A 19384-nucleotide genomic window follows, 5' to 3' on the forward strand; every position below is an offset into this window, starting at 1 on the left:
TGTTAGACTATGCTTTTCCTAGATGTACTGATGTGAGAGATAATAGACCTATTATTGGAGCTAATCAATTTGAATTAAAAACTGGTCTTATTCAAATGGTTCAGAATTCACAATTTGGAGGTAGCCCACTTGAAAATCCTCATTCTCATTTGAAGAAATTTTTGATGATATGTGGTACACAAAGACAACCTGGAGTTTCAGATGAAGTTATTCGGCTCACCTTATTTCCATTCTCTCTTCGGGATTCAGCATTGGAGTGGTATGACTCACTCCCACAAGCTATTATAGCTACTTGGGAACAGCTATCTCAAGCTTTTCTATCTCAATTTTTCCCACCTGGGAAAACTACTCATTTGAGGAATTTGATGGTAGCTTTTAAACCAAGGGATGATGAAACTTTGTATGAATCTTGGATGAGATTTAAGGAGCTTGAAAGGCAATGTCCTCATCATGAAATACCGAAATGGATGATTGTTCAGAATTTCTACACCAGAGTTACTCCAGCCATAAGAAACACAATTGATTCACAAGCAGGAGGAGATTTCATGAGAATGACAAGTGAAGAATGCTATGATCTATTAGAGAAGATTGCTCATAATACCCATTTATGGGGAAATCCTAGAGCACTTGAGCCAAAGAAGGCTGGGATTTATGAACTTGACTCAGTTAGCTACATGAATGCAAGATTTGATCAGTTGACTCAGCTTCTTAGTGATTTTTGCACAAAGGCAACAAACTCAACTCCTACAACTATGCAACAAGTTACCTTCACAGATGGAACCCAAAGTTGTGGAGTTGATTACTCTTCTTATGGTGATGATTATTTGCAAGAACAAGCTGCTTATACAGGAGGTTATCAACAGAAACCTATGGGAAATGCTTATTCTAATGTGAACAACTCAACATGGAGACCACAAGCAACTTTTGCTCAACAAGGCCAAAGCTCAAACTATACTCATAACCAGCAGTATGTGCAGCAGAATAAGCCTCAATTTCAGCCTCAATTTCAGCCTCAATTTCAGCCCACAAGGCAGCCACATCCTGGATATCAAGCAAGAGCACAACAATCCCTTCCACCTCATAAACCAAAGCCAACCTTGGAAAGCATGATGGAGAAATTTTTTGCTGAACAAAGCAAGATGAATAGCAAATTGGAGGAAGAAATGCAACACATGAGACAAACCATGGATCAATTACAAGTCCACAACCGCATGTTGGAGACTCAATTGGCGCAACAAGCAAGCTCATCAGGAAGCAATTCCTATGGGAAACTACCTAGCCAACCACAAAACCCTCATGAACAATGTAAGGTTGTGACCTTGAGAAGTGGTAAAAAAGTTGGTCAAGAGAGTGAAAACAAGAGAGAAGAAAAAGAGAGCACAAAAGAAGAAAATTCAGTTGAGAGCAAGAAAAATGAAAAAGAGGAAGAAAGCAAAAGTGAGCAAGATGAAGGAGAGAAACCATACATCCCGCCTGAACCTTACAAGCCCACCCTTCCCTACCCTCAAAGATTCATCAAGCACAAGCTAGACAAACAATTTGGCAAATTCCTTGAAGTGCTAAAGAAGTTGTATATCAATGTGCCATTCACTGAGGCACTATCCCAAATGCCAAGTTATGCCAAGTTTTTGAAGGAGATTCTTTCCAACAAGAGAAGGCTAGAAGATTATGACACCATCAACTTGGGAGAGCAATGCAGTGCTATAATTCAGAAGAAGTTACCTCCCAAACTCAAAGATCCGGGTGTATTTTCCATTCCTTGTCATATTGGTGATAATTGTGTGGCAAATGCCTTATGTGACCTTGGAGCTAGTGTCAGCCTAATGCCTCTTTCAATATATGAGAAGTTGAATATGGGAGAGTTGAAGCCCACAAACATGTATCTTTCATTGGCTGACCGTTCAATTAAGTATCCAGAAGGCATTCTAGAAAATGTGCCTATCAAGGTTGGGAAATTCTACATTCCAGTGGACTTTGTCATTCTAGATATGGAAGAAGACACAAAAGTTCCTATCTTATTGGGAAGACCCTTTTTGGCAACAGCTGGTGCATTAATTGATGTAAAGGGTGAGAAATTGACACTTAGAGTGGGAGATGATCAAATGATATTCAACATCAATCCAGCCATGAAAAGGAAACATGAAGAAGTTGAGTCTTGTTTGCGGGTAGACATTATTGATGAGATTGTTCAAGAGCATTTCAGAAAAAGCTATCCACAAGACCCACTTGAAAATTGCTTAGTCCATGGTGGGAGCATTGATGATGACAATCTCAACATAGCTGCTTTTGCACAACACTTGGAGAGCTCTCCACCACATCCTGAAGCCACAATTTTTCAACTTGAAGGAGTGCAAAATTTGGAGATCAAACCACCATCATTAAAGGTAGAGGATGCCCCAAAGGTAGATCTTAAACCTCTTCCTTCCAACCTCAGGTATGCTTTTCTTGGACCAAATGAAACATATCCTGTTATAATTAATGCATGTTTGACTGATATTGAGAATGAAAAATTGTTGAGAGTTTTGAGAGAATATAGAAGAGTTTTGGGTTATACAATTGATGATATAAAGGGAATTAGTCCAACAGTTTGTATGCATAGGATTTTCCTTGAGCCAAATAGTAAACCTTCCATTGAACATCAAAGAAGATTGAATCCTACAATGAAGGATGTTGTGAAAAAGGAAATCCTAAAATTACTAGTCTTTGGAATTATTTACCCTATTTACGACGAGGAGTGGGTTAGTCCTGTGCATGTTGTACCAAAGAAAGGTGGGGTGACAGTTGTTAAAAATGAGAATAATGAATTAATACCCACTAGAACTGTTACAGGTTGGAGAATGTGCATAGACTATAGGAAGTTGAACAATGCCACAAGAAAAGACCATTGTCCTCTTCCTTTTATGGATCAAATGTTAGAGAGATTAGCCAAGCATTCATTCTTTTGTTACTTAGATGGATATTCTGGTTTCTTTCAAATTCCAATACATCCTGATGACCAAGAAAAAACTACCTTTACCTGTCCCTATGGCACCTTTGCCTATCGAAGGATGCCATTCGAATTGTGTAATGCGCCTGGCACATTTCAAAGGTGCATGATGGCCATTTTTTCTGATTTTATTGAAGAAATTATGGAGGCCTTCATGGATGACTTTTCAGTATACGGCACTAATTTTGATTCATGCTTGACTAATTTGTCTAAAATCTTGCAGAGATGTGCTGATAATGATTTGGTGTTGAATTGGGAGAAATGCCACTTTATGGTCCAAGAGGGGATCGTTTTAGGGCATTTAATCTCAAATAGGGGAATTGAAGTGGATAGAGCTAAAATAGAAATTATTGAAAAAATGCCCCCTCCAACCACTGTCAAAGGAGTGCGGAGTTTCCTTGGACATGCCGGGTTTTACCGGCGATTTATTCAGGATTTTTCTAAAATTGCTAAACCCTTAACAAATCTTTTGAATCATGATGTTAAATTTGATTTTAATCAAGATTGTATGGTTGCTTTTTGCAGATTGAAGACGGCATTAACAACAGCTCCTATCATGCAACCCCCAGATTGGACTTTGCCATTTGAAATCATGTGTGATGCAAGCGAGTTTGCTATTGGAGCTGTCCTTGGCCAGCGAAAAGATAGAAAACCTTATGCCATTTACTATGCAAGCCGAACCCTTGATGAAGCTCAAGTTAATTATGCCACAACTGAAAAGGAGTTCCTTGCGGTAGTATTTGCACTCAATAAATTCCGTTCTTATTTGGTCAACTCAAAGGTAATTGTTTTCACTGATCATGCAGCAATAAAGTATTTAATGAGCAAGAAAGAAGCTAAATCTAGGTTGATTAGATGGATTTTATTACTTCAAGAATTTGATTTGGAAATAAGAGATAAAAAGGGTGTTGAGAATGTGGTGGCTGACCACCTTTCTAGGATAAAAACTGAAAATAAAGATGATGAAATTGTGCCAATTGATGAATTTTTCATGAATGAGCAGTTGTATGTGTTGAATTCTGCACTTCCATGGTTTGCTGATATTGTGAATTTCTTGTCTTGTGGTGTCTTGCCACCTGATTTATCTTGGCAGCAAAAGAAAAGATTCTTGCATGATGTTAAATTTTATTCTTGGGAAGAACCTCTTTTGTTTAGAAGATGTAATGATGGAATAATTAGGAGATGTATACCAGAGGAAGAAATAAATGATGTTATTTACCATTGTCATTCCTCTGACTATGGTGGTCATTTTAGTGTCTCAAAAACTGTTGAAAAGGTCTTAACATCAGGTTTCTATTGGCCTAATATGTTTAAACATGTGAGAGACTTTGTAAGCAAATGTGATAGGTGCCAAAGAGTAGGCAACATTTCCAAGAGGGATGAGATGCCCCAACAGTCCATATTAGAAGTCGAATTATTTGATGTGTGGGGAATTGATTTCATGGGGCCATTTCCATCTTCTTATGGGAAAAAATATATCTTGGTAGGGGTGGACTATGTATCTAAATGGGTAGAAGCTATTGCTACACCTACCAATGATGCAAAAGTTGTGGTGAAATTTCTAAAAAAATTTGTTTTGACCAGGTTTGGTGCCCCACGTGCCATAATCAGTGATGGTGGTAGCCATTTTTGCAACCAACAATTTGAAAAATTGATGAGAAAATATGGGGTAAAGCATAGGATTGCCACACCATATCACCCTCAAACAAATGGCCAAGTAGAAATCACAAATAGAGAAATCAAGCAAATCTTGGAGAAAACTGTCAATAAGTCCAGAAAAGATTGGTCCCTTAAATTAGATGACACTCTTTGGGCATATAGAACAGCATTTAAAACCCCCATAGGAACTACAACTTATAGGTTAGTTTTTGGGAAATCATGCCATTTGCCCGTAGAGTTAGAACATAAAGCTTATTGGGCCATAAGAGCAATCAATTTTGATTTACAAACTGCTGGACACAAAAGACTTTTGCAACTTGATGAGTTAAAAGAATTGAGACTTGATGCTTATGAAAATGCTAGGATCTATAAAGAAAGAACAAAAAAATGGCATGATAAGCATATCAAGAAAAAGGACTTTAAAGAAGGAGATTTGGTTCTCTTATTCAATTCAAGGTTGAAATTTTTTCCAGGAAAATTAAAATCAAGGTGGTCCGGCCCATTTAAAATTGTGAAAGTTTTCCCCCATGGTGCTGTTGAAATTTTTGGTGAAAAATCTGGTAATTTCAAGGTAAATGGGCAAAGGTTGAGGCACTATTCAGTTGGTGAGCCAATTGAGAAGATAGCAACTTGCTATCTTTCTCATTCTCCATGAAATTTTGAATAAGTATGGTCAAGCTAAAGACCTAAACTTAGCATTTTTGTGCATAACTCCCAATCTTTCTTTCATTTGATTTAAGATTTTTTTTTATATACTCCTTATTCAGAGTTTAACATTGTTCTAATTTCCTTGTGCAGATGGGATGCAATGCATTGCAAGCAAATGAGCAATAAAAATTTTATTTTTTAGCTTTAAATTTTAGGTTTTTAATTTGTTCACTTATAATTTTCATCTCTCTTTTGTTGAATATTTGCTGGTTCATATTGCTGGATTCATTGCCCTTTTGGTTAATTTTAAGAGAAAATTTTTCCAAATTTTAACATCTTGGTTTAACAAGAAAATTATTTGAATATGGGTGTGTGAATTGGTGCTTTGAAAAAATTATTTTGTGCGAGTATTTGATGAACACAACAAGTTGGACAATTAGAATTCATGTTATGAAGGTTTAATTATTTGAAATCTAATTTGTTTCAATTTTTTTAGGTGCTATGAAATTTGGTCAAATTGGGCAGCAGATTACATAACCAGGTTTGCTTGTGTCGCGCTTGTGTTATTTGGGCACCCTTTTGGGATAAAACTCCCTTCATCGGAATGGGCCAGAAAGAAACCCAAAGCCCTAAAAACTGCACTCCCACCAAGCCCGAAATTAAACCTAAAATCCAAACAAAACCCAAAAGCCTATACCCAAGCCCACAACCCAAACCTAAAGACCCTAACCCGATAGCCCATTACCTTCATCTTCCTCTCGACATCGCCCCCGACACAACCCTCCCTGCCGTAACCTTCATTTTTCCTGTCGCCTTCACCGGCCGCCATTCTTCCCATATTTCTCTTTCTCCGATCACGACATTCCATTTCGCCATGTCCGAATCCCCATTATCCTTCGAAAACTCACCTCCCCACTCCTCACAGCCGCCACAACCCCAAACCACGCCACCCATGCAAGCCGACCCATCGCCGGCCCATTCTGGTGACGCTCCGATCACCACCTTCAAGAAGAAAAAGGCGAAAAGTATCAAACCTCACAAATCGACGGGCGGCGTCAAGCAGAAACAACCAGAACCGGCCACAAAATAACCCCCAATCTCGCCTCCAATGCCGGACGCACCTGCTGACCGACGTGGCATTCCGAAATCAGCAGTTAAGCGCCCCGGTACGTCTAAAGGTAACCTTGCATTCCCTTCCTCTTCACCTACTGCTATACATTGGATATTACCTACTGCCGAAATGAAGAAAAATAAGGCAAGAGTTGCAGCCCGACAAATGGTTCAAACTCGGTATTTGGATGTGTCTACACTTAAAACCTTGAAGATTTATGATGAAATGCAGTCTCTGTTAGATGCTTTAGGTTGGGTGCGATTTGCACATAAACAGGAACTGGTCTACCCCATTTTAGTGCAGGAATTTCTGGCCTCCCTGTCCACTAATGAGCATAAAATTGCTTTGGACAATGACTTGACGATCCATTTTAGATGCCTTGGTCAAGACAGGGTGCTGTCTATGGATAATTTTCACCATATATTTGGCTTTCCACCTGATGGTCTGTTCAAAATACCTACTAACCAATGGGACTATAATGCATGTGAATTTTGGAAGCGCATTGCCCCTTCAGCAGGTAACTTCAAACCAGGACACAGTAAGGCCTCCAAAATTGAAAATCATGCCTTGAGATTGCTTCAGCGCCTAATTGCAAATACAATTTTAGGCAGAGGATCCAGTGTTGGCACAATGTCACAGTATGATCTATTCTTTTTGTGGTGTGCAAAAACCGGCAAAAAGGCTTCCCCTGGTTATTATTTCTGCCGCCATGTGATTCGCCAGACCACTAGGGGTACTGGTAGTATTGTCTTTAGAGGCTTGATCACACCTATTGCACATTATTTTGGGTTTAATCCTCAAATGCACAAGTGTCCTGCTCTTCCAACTGGTTTGTTATTTTTGGATGGACCTCATCTGGCCAACCAAAAATTTTGTATCAAAAATGAAGCTACTAAGCAGTATGAGATTCCTGCACTAACAGACAAACCACCTGGTTCTCCCACTGCCATTAGTTCATCCTCAGACTCTGAGCGACCATTTGTGCAGCCTTCTACACAACCTCCAAGACGAGCTCCACCAGCCGCTCAACCTGCTTCTGGACCATCCATAGCAACTCTTTTGACATTCATGGAGAATCTCAGTGATGAGATCTATTCTTTTCGGCAAATGACGGATGTTAATTTTCAGACACTGCGAGACTTAGCTGACATATATTTGGATCGAAGTGCTGAAATGCAAGATGAATTGAAAATCATGCGAGCTAAGCTGGAGAAGATCGAAACAAACTGTAATCGATTTTGAGCATCATCTCTCCACAGCAGCCACCACAAGCACCGCCTCCACAAGATGGCAAGGGCAAAGGACTTCTCGTACCCGACTGACCAGCTTTTATTCTCCATTTACATTTCATGTCTTTAATTACTTAGTATTTTGAACTTATTTTGCTTGTGTTGTTTTACTTCAACCCTTTACTTATTCAGTTTTTTTTAGTTCCTCATAAAATACATTTTTTCTTTTATGTCTTTCGTACATTGCTCACTTGCTTTTATGTGCTACTTCGAATTCACACTTGATAATTATATTTTCTCGCGCTTAACTTCCCTATTCCAAATTTTTGAGATTAATCGATTTAATTAATGGATTCCATTGCCTTGTTTCTTTTGCAATGAGTGCAAGAAATTTGTCCAAATTTTATCTAATTAAATTGGCTGCACTTCAATGAGGTAACAATTCTCATCTCGACTTGTGTCATCACAACACAAGTTGTGCTCTCGCTTATGCAACATGGTAATAATTCTTTATGCACATATCGCCTACCCATTTTCTGCACATTTTTAACATTGAGGACAATGTTCATTCTAAGTATGGGGGAGAGGGTAAATTTTTTGCAAAAATTACTTTTTCCTTTTTCATTTAGCAACACACTCATACTTGTACATATTCACATACATACACTTGCATATAGCTTCATACACTTAGTTATGCATATTTAGTTGCATATAGGTTGACTTGACATTTACACTCATGCATTTCATTTAAAATTTTTGGATTTTTAAACCAGTCTTTGAATTCCATAAGCCACTTATTCAAGCAATCCAACTTGCCTTTAGATGGTTAGTGGAATGAAAGTTCCAGCTGGGTACAAAGTCTTAAGCATTATTCTTTCTCTTACTTAATAACTGAAAATTAATACATTCATCTAGGTATGCAGATTCTGATTAGTTATTTTGAGTTTTGAGTGTCTGGATAAGCCTTTAAGAAAGAAAATGGTCATTGTCGTCTCACCATTCCTAGAACAAGCATCTTAGATCTTTCAAAGCGAAATCTTTAACTTGCATTTGATAAGAATATGATTTAGGCATTTCTTCATATTTTAAACCTCACATTTAGCCTTAACCTACCTTAATTTCATTTTAACCCTTGAAAACCCCCTTGAACCTTAAATCCCTAATTTCTTTGGAACCCAAATCATTTACCTAGCCATTAAACCTAAACACTACCACCTATTATGAGAATAATATTTTAGCAATTAAGTGCATAAAAAAAAAAACTTGGAGGATTGAAACATCTTGAAAAGTGCTAGAGTAATTGTGAAAAGTTGATAAAAAAAAAATAAATAGTCACAAAAATATCCCAAAGGTAATTTTGGGTGTGACGTGAAATAGGGACACATACAAAATAAAAAAATATATTATAAAAGTAGTCCCTTTATTGCGTTAGCACTTAAGATTCATTGTGAATTTCTTTCCTCTTGATAAAAAAATTAGTATTATAAAAAAAAAAATGGATGCACTTTGAGTTTCATGGTTAATATTATTCTCATATTTTGTTTACCTTATTCCCTTTCTTTGATAACCACAATCTTACCCTATTTGACCCCATTACAACCCTTAAAAAGACCTAATGATTCTTTGAAAAATGCTTGTTACATTAGTAGAGTTAGATCTTTTATGCTTGCATATGGGTTTGGCAATAAAATCTTCCATACATTACTCACCATCTATTTGAGACACATTGGCTATCTATTTCATTTAGGTTTGTTTTGGCACAATTGACTCTTGTAGCTGATTGGTATTTGTTGCTTGGGTTGATTGGTTAATTCTTAGCTATTCTGTAATAGTTGAGAGTGCTTGCTTCATTCTTTGTGCTTTTGCTGGTGGGAATTTGGAATGTTGGTGGCTAGAGGTAAGTTGGTGGTTTGGATTTGTGATTTTTGTGTTTTCAAAGACTGATTCTATTCCCTTCCAAATGAGTTTTAATGAAATTTTGCTTGAGGACAAGCAAGAGTTTGAGTATGGGGGAATTTGATGCATGCATTTTAGATCATCATTTAGGTGTAATTTTTGCACATTATTTACCCTTGTTCATAGCTATTATTATAGATAATAGTATATATTTAGTCAATTTTATAATTTTCACACTTCTTAGTTTAATTTTTGGAATTTATTTGTTTTGTAGGGTAAATTTGGAGAAATTTGATGTATTTTGATCAGAGTAGCCAATTGAAGGAGATTAAAGTCGAATTGCAAAAATTTTGAAGTTGAGTAAAAAAATGGCCGAGAGCGACACAACCTGCAGCACAACCGAATTAGCTTATGTCGCAGGTTGTGTCGATCATCAGACATTCACGCCGAGAGCGACACAACCCGCGACACAACTGACTCGGCTTATGTCGTTTTTACTAAAAATAATTGACGTGGCATTTCCATTACTCCAGCTTTTTACCTCACTTTCTCTAGAACCTTCCCCCTTTTACCCATTCTAGGGCAGACCCTTAGCCTATATAAAGCCTCATTTTATCATTTTCTTTCCATAAAGAGCAAGGGAGGCAAATTCGGAAAAGTTAGAAAGAGAGAAGGAGGAGCACTTTCTGCATTCTTTTTCCAAAGAATTGCAGATCACGTTTCTGCACTTTTGTGCAAAGAGACCCATCGCAAATTTCTTTGGGTTTTTCTACCCCTTTAGCTTACATTTCCATTATTTCTTCATTTCTTCATTTGGGTTTGTCTTTAAACAATGATTTGTGAGTAGTTTATTGAGATTCTAGAGATGGGTTTGTAAATATTGATTTGTATTGTGGTTTTGAACTGATTTAGCCATTTAAATGGGATTTGTTATATTTTGATTTATTGCTTGTGTGCTTATTGCCTTGCTTGATGAATGGGCCCTCATTAAGTTAAGTTTTAATCCTTAATAGATGGACTGAAAAGTGAATATTGGGGATGGATAATCTTGCAATAAACTTTATTTTCTTGGTGTTAGAAATAAGCTAAGAAGATTAAGGGGAATTTTCCAAAAATCAATTTTATGCATTAGTTGGGTTTTTGTTAGATTTGAAATACCGTGAAAACAGGGTTTGATTTAATGAAAACTAATTTTGAGATGCTTGAAAAAGGTTTCAAAAATTTAAGAATTGATTTCCCTCAAAATTGCAATTCTCATGTGTTTGGCTAAATTAAGGATAAACCACATGCAAACAATATTGAAAATCCACTCTAGAATCAATTTTATTTTTATTGAATTTAGATTTAATTCCTCTCAAATTTCATAAATAGAAATTCCACATTAATTTTTGGTAATCTAGTTTAATTAATTTTAGTTAATTGTTTGATTTAGCATTAATTCCTTAAATACCAATTTTAATTCCAAATTTCATTTTACATCTTTAATTTTTGTCTTACTTTTAATTTTTAGATTTTATTTTTAATATCTTTTAATTTTTGTCATTCTAATTAGCTTATACTTTTATTTCCAATTTAAGCACAATTCCCTGTGGGATCGATATCATTTTTTAAAACTATACTACTGTGACCCGTGCACTTGCGGACACACAACACCGTATCACTTTATTGATGATATTTTGGTGTATTCCAAGACCAGTGAAGAACATGATGAGCATTTGAGGATTGTTCTGCAAACCCTGAGAGAAAAGAAGCTGTATGCTAAGTTGTCTAAGTGTGACTTTTGGCTAAATGAGATTGCATTCCTTGGACACATAGTGTCAGCTGATGGGATTAGGGTGGATCCCAAGAAAATAGAAGCAGTGATGGAATGGAAGCCTCCCAGGAATACAACGGAGGTCAGAAGCTTCTTGGGGCTAGCTGGGTATTATAGGATATTTGTGAAGGGATTTTCCCTAATAGCTGCTCCAATGACCAAGTTGTTACACAAGAATGTCAGATTTGACTGGAATGACAAGTGTCAAACCAGTTTTGAGAAGTTGAAGGCTATGTTGATAGAGGCACCAGTGTTAACACAGCCAGTGTTAGAAAAGGACTTTGTGGTCTACAGTGATGCCTCTCATAATGGGTTAGGGTGTGTATTGATGCAAGAGGGGAAGGTGGTCGCTTATGCTTCCAGGCAGCTAAGGCCACATGAACAGAATTACCCTACCCATGATCTAGAGCTTGCAGCAATTATCTTCGCACTGAAGATATGGAGGCATTATTTGTATGGTGAAAAGTGCTACATTTACACAGACCACAAAAGTCTAAAATACTTGCCAACCCAGAAGGAGCTCAACCTTAGATAGAGGCGATGGATTGAGTTCCTGAAAGACTATGATTATGTGATTGACTACCATCCTGGGAAGGCAAATGTAGTTGCTGATGCTTTGAGCAGAAAATCCATCACAGCTTTGAGATCATTGAATGCCCGTCTATCTTTGGTTCGAGATGGAGCTATTTTGGCTGAGTTGCAAGTGAGGCCAAACCTGCTACAGCAGATTTTAGATGGGCAAAAGGCAGATAAAAAGTTAATGGCTATTATGAGCAAAATCCCAGAAGGAAAAGCAACTGGCTATGAGGTGAAAGCAGATGGGTGTCTATATTACAAAGGAAGACTGTGTGTACCAGATGATAGGGAATTGAAGGCCAGTATTCTAAAAGAGGCACACACCAGTGTATATGCTATGCACCCAGGAAGTACAAAGATGTATCATGATCTAAAGCTTCAGTATTGGTGGCCTGGTATGAAGAGAGACATAGCTGACTATGTGACTAAATGCTTGACATGTCAGCAAGTCAAGGCAGAACATCAAGTTCCATCGGGTTTGCTACAGCCTATATGCATACCTGAATGGAAATGGGATCGGGTCACCATGGATTTTGTAAGTGGTCTACCTCTTACTCGGAAGAAACAGGATACAGCATGGGTGATAGTTGATAGATTGATGAAGTCAGCACACTTTCTGCCAGTTAGGACTGACTACTCACTAGAGAAGTTAGCAGAATTGTATATCAGTGAGATAGTTAGACTGCATGGAATTCCACTTTCCATCATATCTGATCGAGACCCAAGGTTTACATCAAGATTTTGGAAGAAGTTGCATGAGTCCTTGGGTACACAACTCCATTTCAGCACAGCTTTCCATCCTCAGAAGGATGGGCAATCTGAAAGAGTAATCCAGGTAAACAATTAAAACCAATTAGATAAATACACATATTGAACTGAAATGATAACAATAACATGAAAAATATGTCAGGTCCTTGAGGATATGCTGAGGAGTTGTGTCATTGAGTTAGAGGGAAGTTGGGATAGATATCTTCCACTGGCAGAGTTTGCATACAACAATAGCTACCAAGATAGCATTCAAATGGCCCCATATGAAGCACTGTATGGGAGAAAATGTAGAACTCCAATGTGCTGGACTGAATTGGGCGAAGACAAACTGGTAGGGCCAGACCTGGTGAAACAGGCTGAGGAGAAGGTAAAATCAATCAAAGCCAACTTAAAGGTTGCCTCAGATAGACAGAAATCCTATGCCGACTTGAAGAGGAAAGAAATAGAATATGTGGTTGGCGACAAAGTGTTCCTCAAGGTGTCACCATGGAAGAAGGTATTGAGGTTTGGAAGGAAAGGTAAGTTGAGCCCTAGGTTCATTGGCCCATATGAAATCATCGAACGTGTGGGTCCAGTGGCCTATAGGCTAGCTTTACCACCAGAGCTGGACAAGATCCACAATGTGTTCCACGTGTCTATGCTCAGAAGATACCGCTCAGATCCTTCACATGTCATCTCCAGAGAAGAAATTGAAATACAGCCAGATTTGACATACGAAGAAGAACCTCTACGGATCTTGGCTCGGGAAGTGAAAGAGTTGAGAAACAAGCAAATTCCATTGGTGAAAGTGCTTTGGAGGCACCACAACACCGAGGAGGCAACTTGGGAAAGTGAAGAGACGATGAGGCAATAGTTCCCTCAACTGTTTGCATCAGGTAAATTTCGAGGACGAAATTTAAATTAGAGGGGAAGAGTTGTAACACCCTCCCGGTAACAACTCCGTACATTCTACTGTTCCGGTGACCGGTGTCGGTCCGGACAGCTAGAACGTCCGGAAAAATATTTAAACTAAAGTGAAGAACCAAAATCAACTCAAATATTAATAAGAAAAATTTAGTAAAAATTTTAGAAATAAAATACAACCAAGTTAAACGAGCCGGTGCCCTAGCGAGGGGTAACCCAGAGGGAAGTTGCGGTTCTCGCAACGAGGAGCCCTAGACCCGGGGAAAAATTTATAAAATAATTTTTGGGACTCCAGAGAAGGGTTACTGAGGTTCCTATGGCATTAGAATGCCAAGAAAATATTTAGAAAAATTTTTCAATCGGTACAGACAATTTTGACCCGTTAAGCCAAACGGAGGGCATTTTGGTCATTTCGCCTTCAGAGGTGATTTTTGGCCTACTTGTCCAGTTAAGTAAATAATTAATATGACATAAAATATGAATAAACATTACTAAAAAATTGAATTGAAATGAAGTAGAAAAGAAAAGAAAAGAAAAATGAAAAAAATGGGACTTTTGACATCACATGATGTCATTAAACTTTCTCTCTACCAATGACAATCAAGCAATTTCATTAAAAAGGGAAAATGAGGCAAAATTGAAACAAAAATTCTGTTCTTCTTCCTTCATCAAACGGCAGCCTCTCTTTCCCTCTCTCAACCTCCATTAAACCTCACTTCTCAAGCTTGATTTCTACTTTGTTTCACCACAAAACCATAACCTCTCTTCATTAAAATTTTATCCCACACCTTAAACAACCTTTTGGCAGCCTAGAAAGTGAAGGAAAGTGAAGTTTAGAGTTGGGAAAAATCTACCCTATTCAAGGTTAGTGCACTATATGCCTAAAACTCTTTAATTTCATGAATTGGAACTTGAATTTAGTAAGAAAATGTAATTTAAATGAACAAAATTCATGTGTATATGTACAAGAATTTTGGCTGCCCTAGTGAAGGAATAGGAAGGAGTATTTTTGATGAGCTTGAAGTGAACTAGAATCATGTTGGAAGTTTATAAACATAAGAATAATAAGTTGATATGCTAACTAAGGCATTTTGTAGAAAACATAATGTGAAGCTAGGGTTTTGGGGAGTGAAAATTTATTTGGCTTATGAAATTGTTAGAGAACATTTTAATGGTCAATTAGTGACCATTTGAGGAGATTTGACCATAATATGGACTGAAAAATAGCATGGTAAAGGGAATGACTATGCTGCCTAGGGACAGCAGCAATGGACTGAAATTTCAGTCCAATACACAGCCATAACTTTGGCTGTGTTAGTCCAATTGGTGTTTGGCCAATTGGACATGAAACTAGGCTTATAATGGCCCATTTTTGCTGAAGAAACCATGCCCAAAAGACCAAAGCAAGAGGACCAAAACTTGGCCCCAATCCGGATACCCTGCAACTGATTCTGCAGAATGACCAAATGAACAGTAACTGTTCATTTGGCCATAACTCACTGTAGATTTGGTCAATTGACCTGCAATTTTTACAGCAACAAGTTAAGACATATACAAACAACTTTCATGAAGAAATATACTCCAAATTATGGCCAGAACCAATTCAAAAATGCAATCACAATCACTGTTCATGTTACTGTAGATATTATTAATTCTGCAGATTGGTAATCCGGCCAGCTGTGGTTTTTGAGCCATATCTGGAGCTACAAAACTCCAAATGGAGTGATTCAAAAAAGGAAATTCAACTAGACAAAATGAGAAACAACTTTCATGTTTGTCATTTCCTCAAATTTCCACTGTAACAGTTCCTAATGGAACAGTAAAGTTATGGTACAAAATCTGAAAAATCTGCTCCTTTTGTTTAATGCTTAGAAATGGTATTAACGCTCAATGCCAACAAGTTTTAAATACAAAATGTGGTATGTTGGGAGTGCCAAAGTCAATGTACATATTTTCTATCCAAAAGTCAACATTTTTGTTGACCAATGAGGTAAATAGTAACACCAAAACATGAAATTCACAAATTGAAGAATTTAAAAGTTTCAAATGCCCTAGTATACCTAACAAGATTGGTTTGGATAGTTTGGCATGCCAATAGGGTTCAGTTAGCAGTACTGCACATGGCAATATGCCATTCCATGATTTCATGGCTTTTAGCCATTCTGACTTTGTATTGAGACTTGGCCTTGTGCCTGATGTTATCACAGCTTGTTAGCTGTTCTGTTGCACACCTGGAGATGCATATGTGACCGATGGTGTGACGGCCCGAGGTACTTGATACCCAGTACCAGTTTACCCGTTTATCCAGTCCAGTCATCTAGTGTAGGTTACTTGGGCAACTACATGAATGAAAGTGGACAAAGTTAACGAAATGAATGGATATACAAATACAAAACATGCACATACTATACATATTTATTTTCTGTTATTCTTGTTATTTTATTATTGCACCACTAAGCATTATTGCTTAGCGCGTTGCTTTTGCCACGCGTAGGTTCTGGAGATACAGATCGTGAGCCCAGTAGATCGCAGACTAGGTGAGTCCATCCTGCAGTTCTGCACAGTGTCCGTGTCACCTCGTCACCTACAGTGCATTGGTAGGACGCTAGATGTCATTTTGCCATTTTGTAATTAAACTTTTATTTTCTCATATGTATTTGGGATTTATGTAATGTATTTTGAGGTTCATGTAAATAATAAAGATTTATGGTTATGTATGGAAGTAATTTGAGTATTTAATTGTTGTTTATATATGAGAACCCTGAGAAAGGGATGTTTGAGAAATGAAAAGGTTGTTGAGACCTGAAATTGAAAAATTGTTGAGATCTTGATATTGAGTTTTGTAATGATATTGGAGTTGAGAATGAATGAATTTGTTTATTGGAAGTGTTTTTAACAGGTTCCGAAGAACTGTTTTCTCCATTTTAGCCGGTACTCCGCCGGATTTTCTATAAAATTTTTGAAACCTCAAATAAATAAAAATTTTGCTAAATGGCTTAAATAAAGTATATTTCATAAATTATATGCAAAAGCATGATATAAATTAATTAAGGTATATTAGAGTGTGCCGATACACCGTGTGGCATTACTTACTCAGGTATACTGTACACGGGTAAAGGGTGTCACACCTCATATGGAGCCATCTCTATACTTGCCTGATAACTATTATTATAAGCAAACTCTACTAAAGGCAAATGATGATCCCAATAGCCACCAAAATCCATAACACATGCACGAAGCATGTCCTCCAATGTTTGTATGGTCCTTTCTGACTGTCCATCTGTCTGAAGGTGAAAAGTAATACTAAAGTCTAACCGTATTCCTAAAGCTTCTTGGAATTTCTTCCAAAATCGAGAAGTAAACTGGGTATTCCATTTTTTCAAATGAAATCAAGATAGTTATTATTATTATTATTATTTTATATAAGTGGCTTATGTTAAATTTGCTTATGAAAAAATATGATAATATGATGATTTGTATTTCAAAATATTGTATTTTATTTTTGATTAATAAAATATAAAAAAAAATTAAAAACTAAACTCTGACATTAAAAAATAAATAATAAATCTATATATCTGGAAACCCTATTCCATAACCATGCATTCCATGAAGATTTTTCATTGCTAGCCAAACCAATAACACATAATGAAAGTTTCTAATTTCGTTGTAGCTCTTGGTGTCTAAATTGGGTTTGGCTTCCTCATTTGCCATTGCTAGCTTGTGACTTCTGCGTGGCAACCGATGACGCTAGCTAGCCATCTCCATCTGGTGTGGTATGCTCTTATCTTTAATTTATTTTGAAATTTATTTTGTCTCATTATCAATGGCATTAAAATTAAAACTATGATATTATAAATTACAGGCCTTTTATTATTTATTTATTTATTTATTCATTTTAATTAAGGCTGGTCACTGAGTATAATATACCTTCTTTTCATTTTAAACTTTTCTGTGTATTTTTTGAGAGGTAAAAAGATACTAATCAATGTTTGTCTTAATTTATAAATTAGTTCATTGACCTTAATTTATGTAAAAAAATGCCAACTCTTATGATACTAAAATTATTTTCCAAAACATAAAGAATTTGAATTCAAATTCTGTGAGAGTTAAATCAATAAATGAAAAAAAATATATGATTAATATATTTTATTATATGTGCTGAGAAACAAATCACAAATAAAAATTTAAAAATATGTTAAGCTGCAGGGTATTTTTTTATATATACTTTGCTTTTATTATATTTAATTACTTGGGTGTTACATAACTAATTACCTGAACACCAAAGCTAATAATATACAAAATAACAAAGGCCACCAACATTAATCATTGATGGTCAAGCACCAATTCAGCTAATCAACTCTACATTGTTAGCCCAATATAATCATACAACGCCAAAATTTGAATTGAAGTGTAATTGCAGCATTGGTGAAGAACATCGACTAACTGCTGGTCAAAGAAAACTGCATTGATTTGGAAATTCAACCCTTAGTTTTGGACATTAAGCAGCTGCTATTATTATACCTTGCAAGCCATGATAATATCTAGAATGAGAAATTAATTAGTTGAGTTTAATTTGAGAACAGATGGGTTGCAGCAGCCATAAAAGTCGAGTGTTGGTGTTGCCATTTCGAAGAAGCCCATGACCATCTGACATGGAATTAATCAGGAATTGAGAAGAGAAATCAAACAAAGCGGGAGGCCAAAAAAGACCTTGCATGCCTGATATTTGAATAGCATTGGGTCAACATAAAAACCATCAACTATAAATAGCCAAGCATCCCGTGCAAGGTTTCTCATCCCTTACAAAAACAAAAACAAATATAAGAATTCCAAGCTCGTCAAACATAATATGAAAGTTGCTAACTTCATTTTAGCTCTTGGTGTCTTGGCTTTGGCTTCCTCATTTGCCATTGCCTACGATCCTAGCCCTCTCCAGGACTTTTGTGTGGCAACCGATGATGCTAACTCTGGTGGTATGCAATGCAACTACTTACTATATTTTAATTATTATTTTTTTTAAGTTTTTGCTCAGAATGAGATGATATATTGCAATGTTTCTTTCATGTAGTATTCGTGAATGGAAAATTTTGCAAGGATCCAGAGCATGTGACAGCAGATGATTTCTTCTATTCGGGGCTTAATGTTGCTAGTGAAACTTCAAAACAGCTGGGAGCACGTACCAATCTTTTAACGGTGGATTCTATTCCTGGACTCAACACTAATGGTCTATCCATAGTTCGTATTGACTATGAAGCAAATGGTGGACTAAACCCACCCCACCATCACCCTCGAGCTTCTGAGATCTTAACTGTCTTGGAAGGAACTCTATATGCGGGTTTTATCTCTTCCAATCCTGATCATCGTGTTTTCAGCAAAGTCTTAAAGGCAGGAGATGTTTTTGTATTTCCATTGGGGCTCATTCACTTCCAATTGAATATTGGAAAAACTCCTGCAGTTGCCATAGCTGCATTAAACAGTCAAAATCCAGGAGTTGTGACGACAGCAAATACTGTTTTTGGAGCCAGCCCATCCCTTGTTCCTGATGTTCTAACAAGAGCATTCCATCTTGACAAGGATCTGGTGACCAAACTTCAGAAACAAGAATGGGTGAATCCATCAGAGCTCGACAGCTATTCAAACAGCTACTAATTCTCATTTAGTTCATTTGACTATAAATTGCAATAAATAAATAAATAATCAGAAGATTCAAGTTATTTGTATGTATCTCCAATGTATTGTATCATAATAAGGTGAGATGCTTATTGCCTCTCTCAATGAGTTTATTTTACGTGCTA

The 19384-nt window shown here is 36.9% G+C and overlaps 1 protein-coding gene and 1 non-coding gene across 2 annotated transcripts; one reads left to right on the forward strand and one right to left on the reverse strand.

Moving 5' to 3' along the window:
- Window positions 1–350: 350 nt before the first annotated feature.
- On the reverse strand, window positions 351–457 carry LOC131174242 (small nucleolar RNA R71). Its single transcript, XR_009144490.1, has one exon. It is a non-coding gene; the product is annotated as a small nucleolar RNA R71 (small nucleolar RNA).
- A 17912-nt stretch (window positions 458–18369) lies between these two features.
- Window positions 18370–19384, forward strand: LOC131173873 (germin-like protein subfamily 1 member 16). The gene is made up of 2 exons (XM_058136491.1): window positions 18370–18562; window positions 18658–19384. The coding sequence occupies exons 1-2, from the start codon at window positions 18439–18441 to the stop codon at window positions 19236–19238; spliced, it is 705 nt and encodes a 234-aa protein (XP_057992474.1). The 5' UTR covers window positions 18370–18438; the 3' UTR covers window positions 19239–19384.

The sequence above is a fragment of the Hevea brasiliensis genome, chromosome 15, assembly GCF_030052815.1.
Source record: "Hevea brasiliensis isolate MT/VB/25A 57/8 chromosome 15, ASM3005281v1, whole genome shotgun sequence".
NCBI lineage: Eukaryota > Viridiplantae > Streptophyta > Magnoliopsida > Malpighiales > Euphorbiaceae > Hevea > Hevea brasiliensis.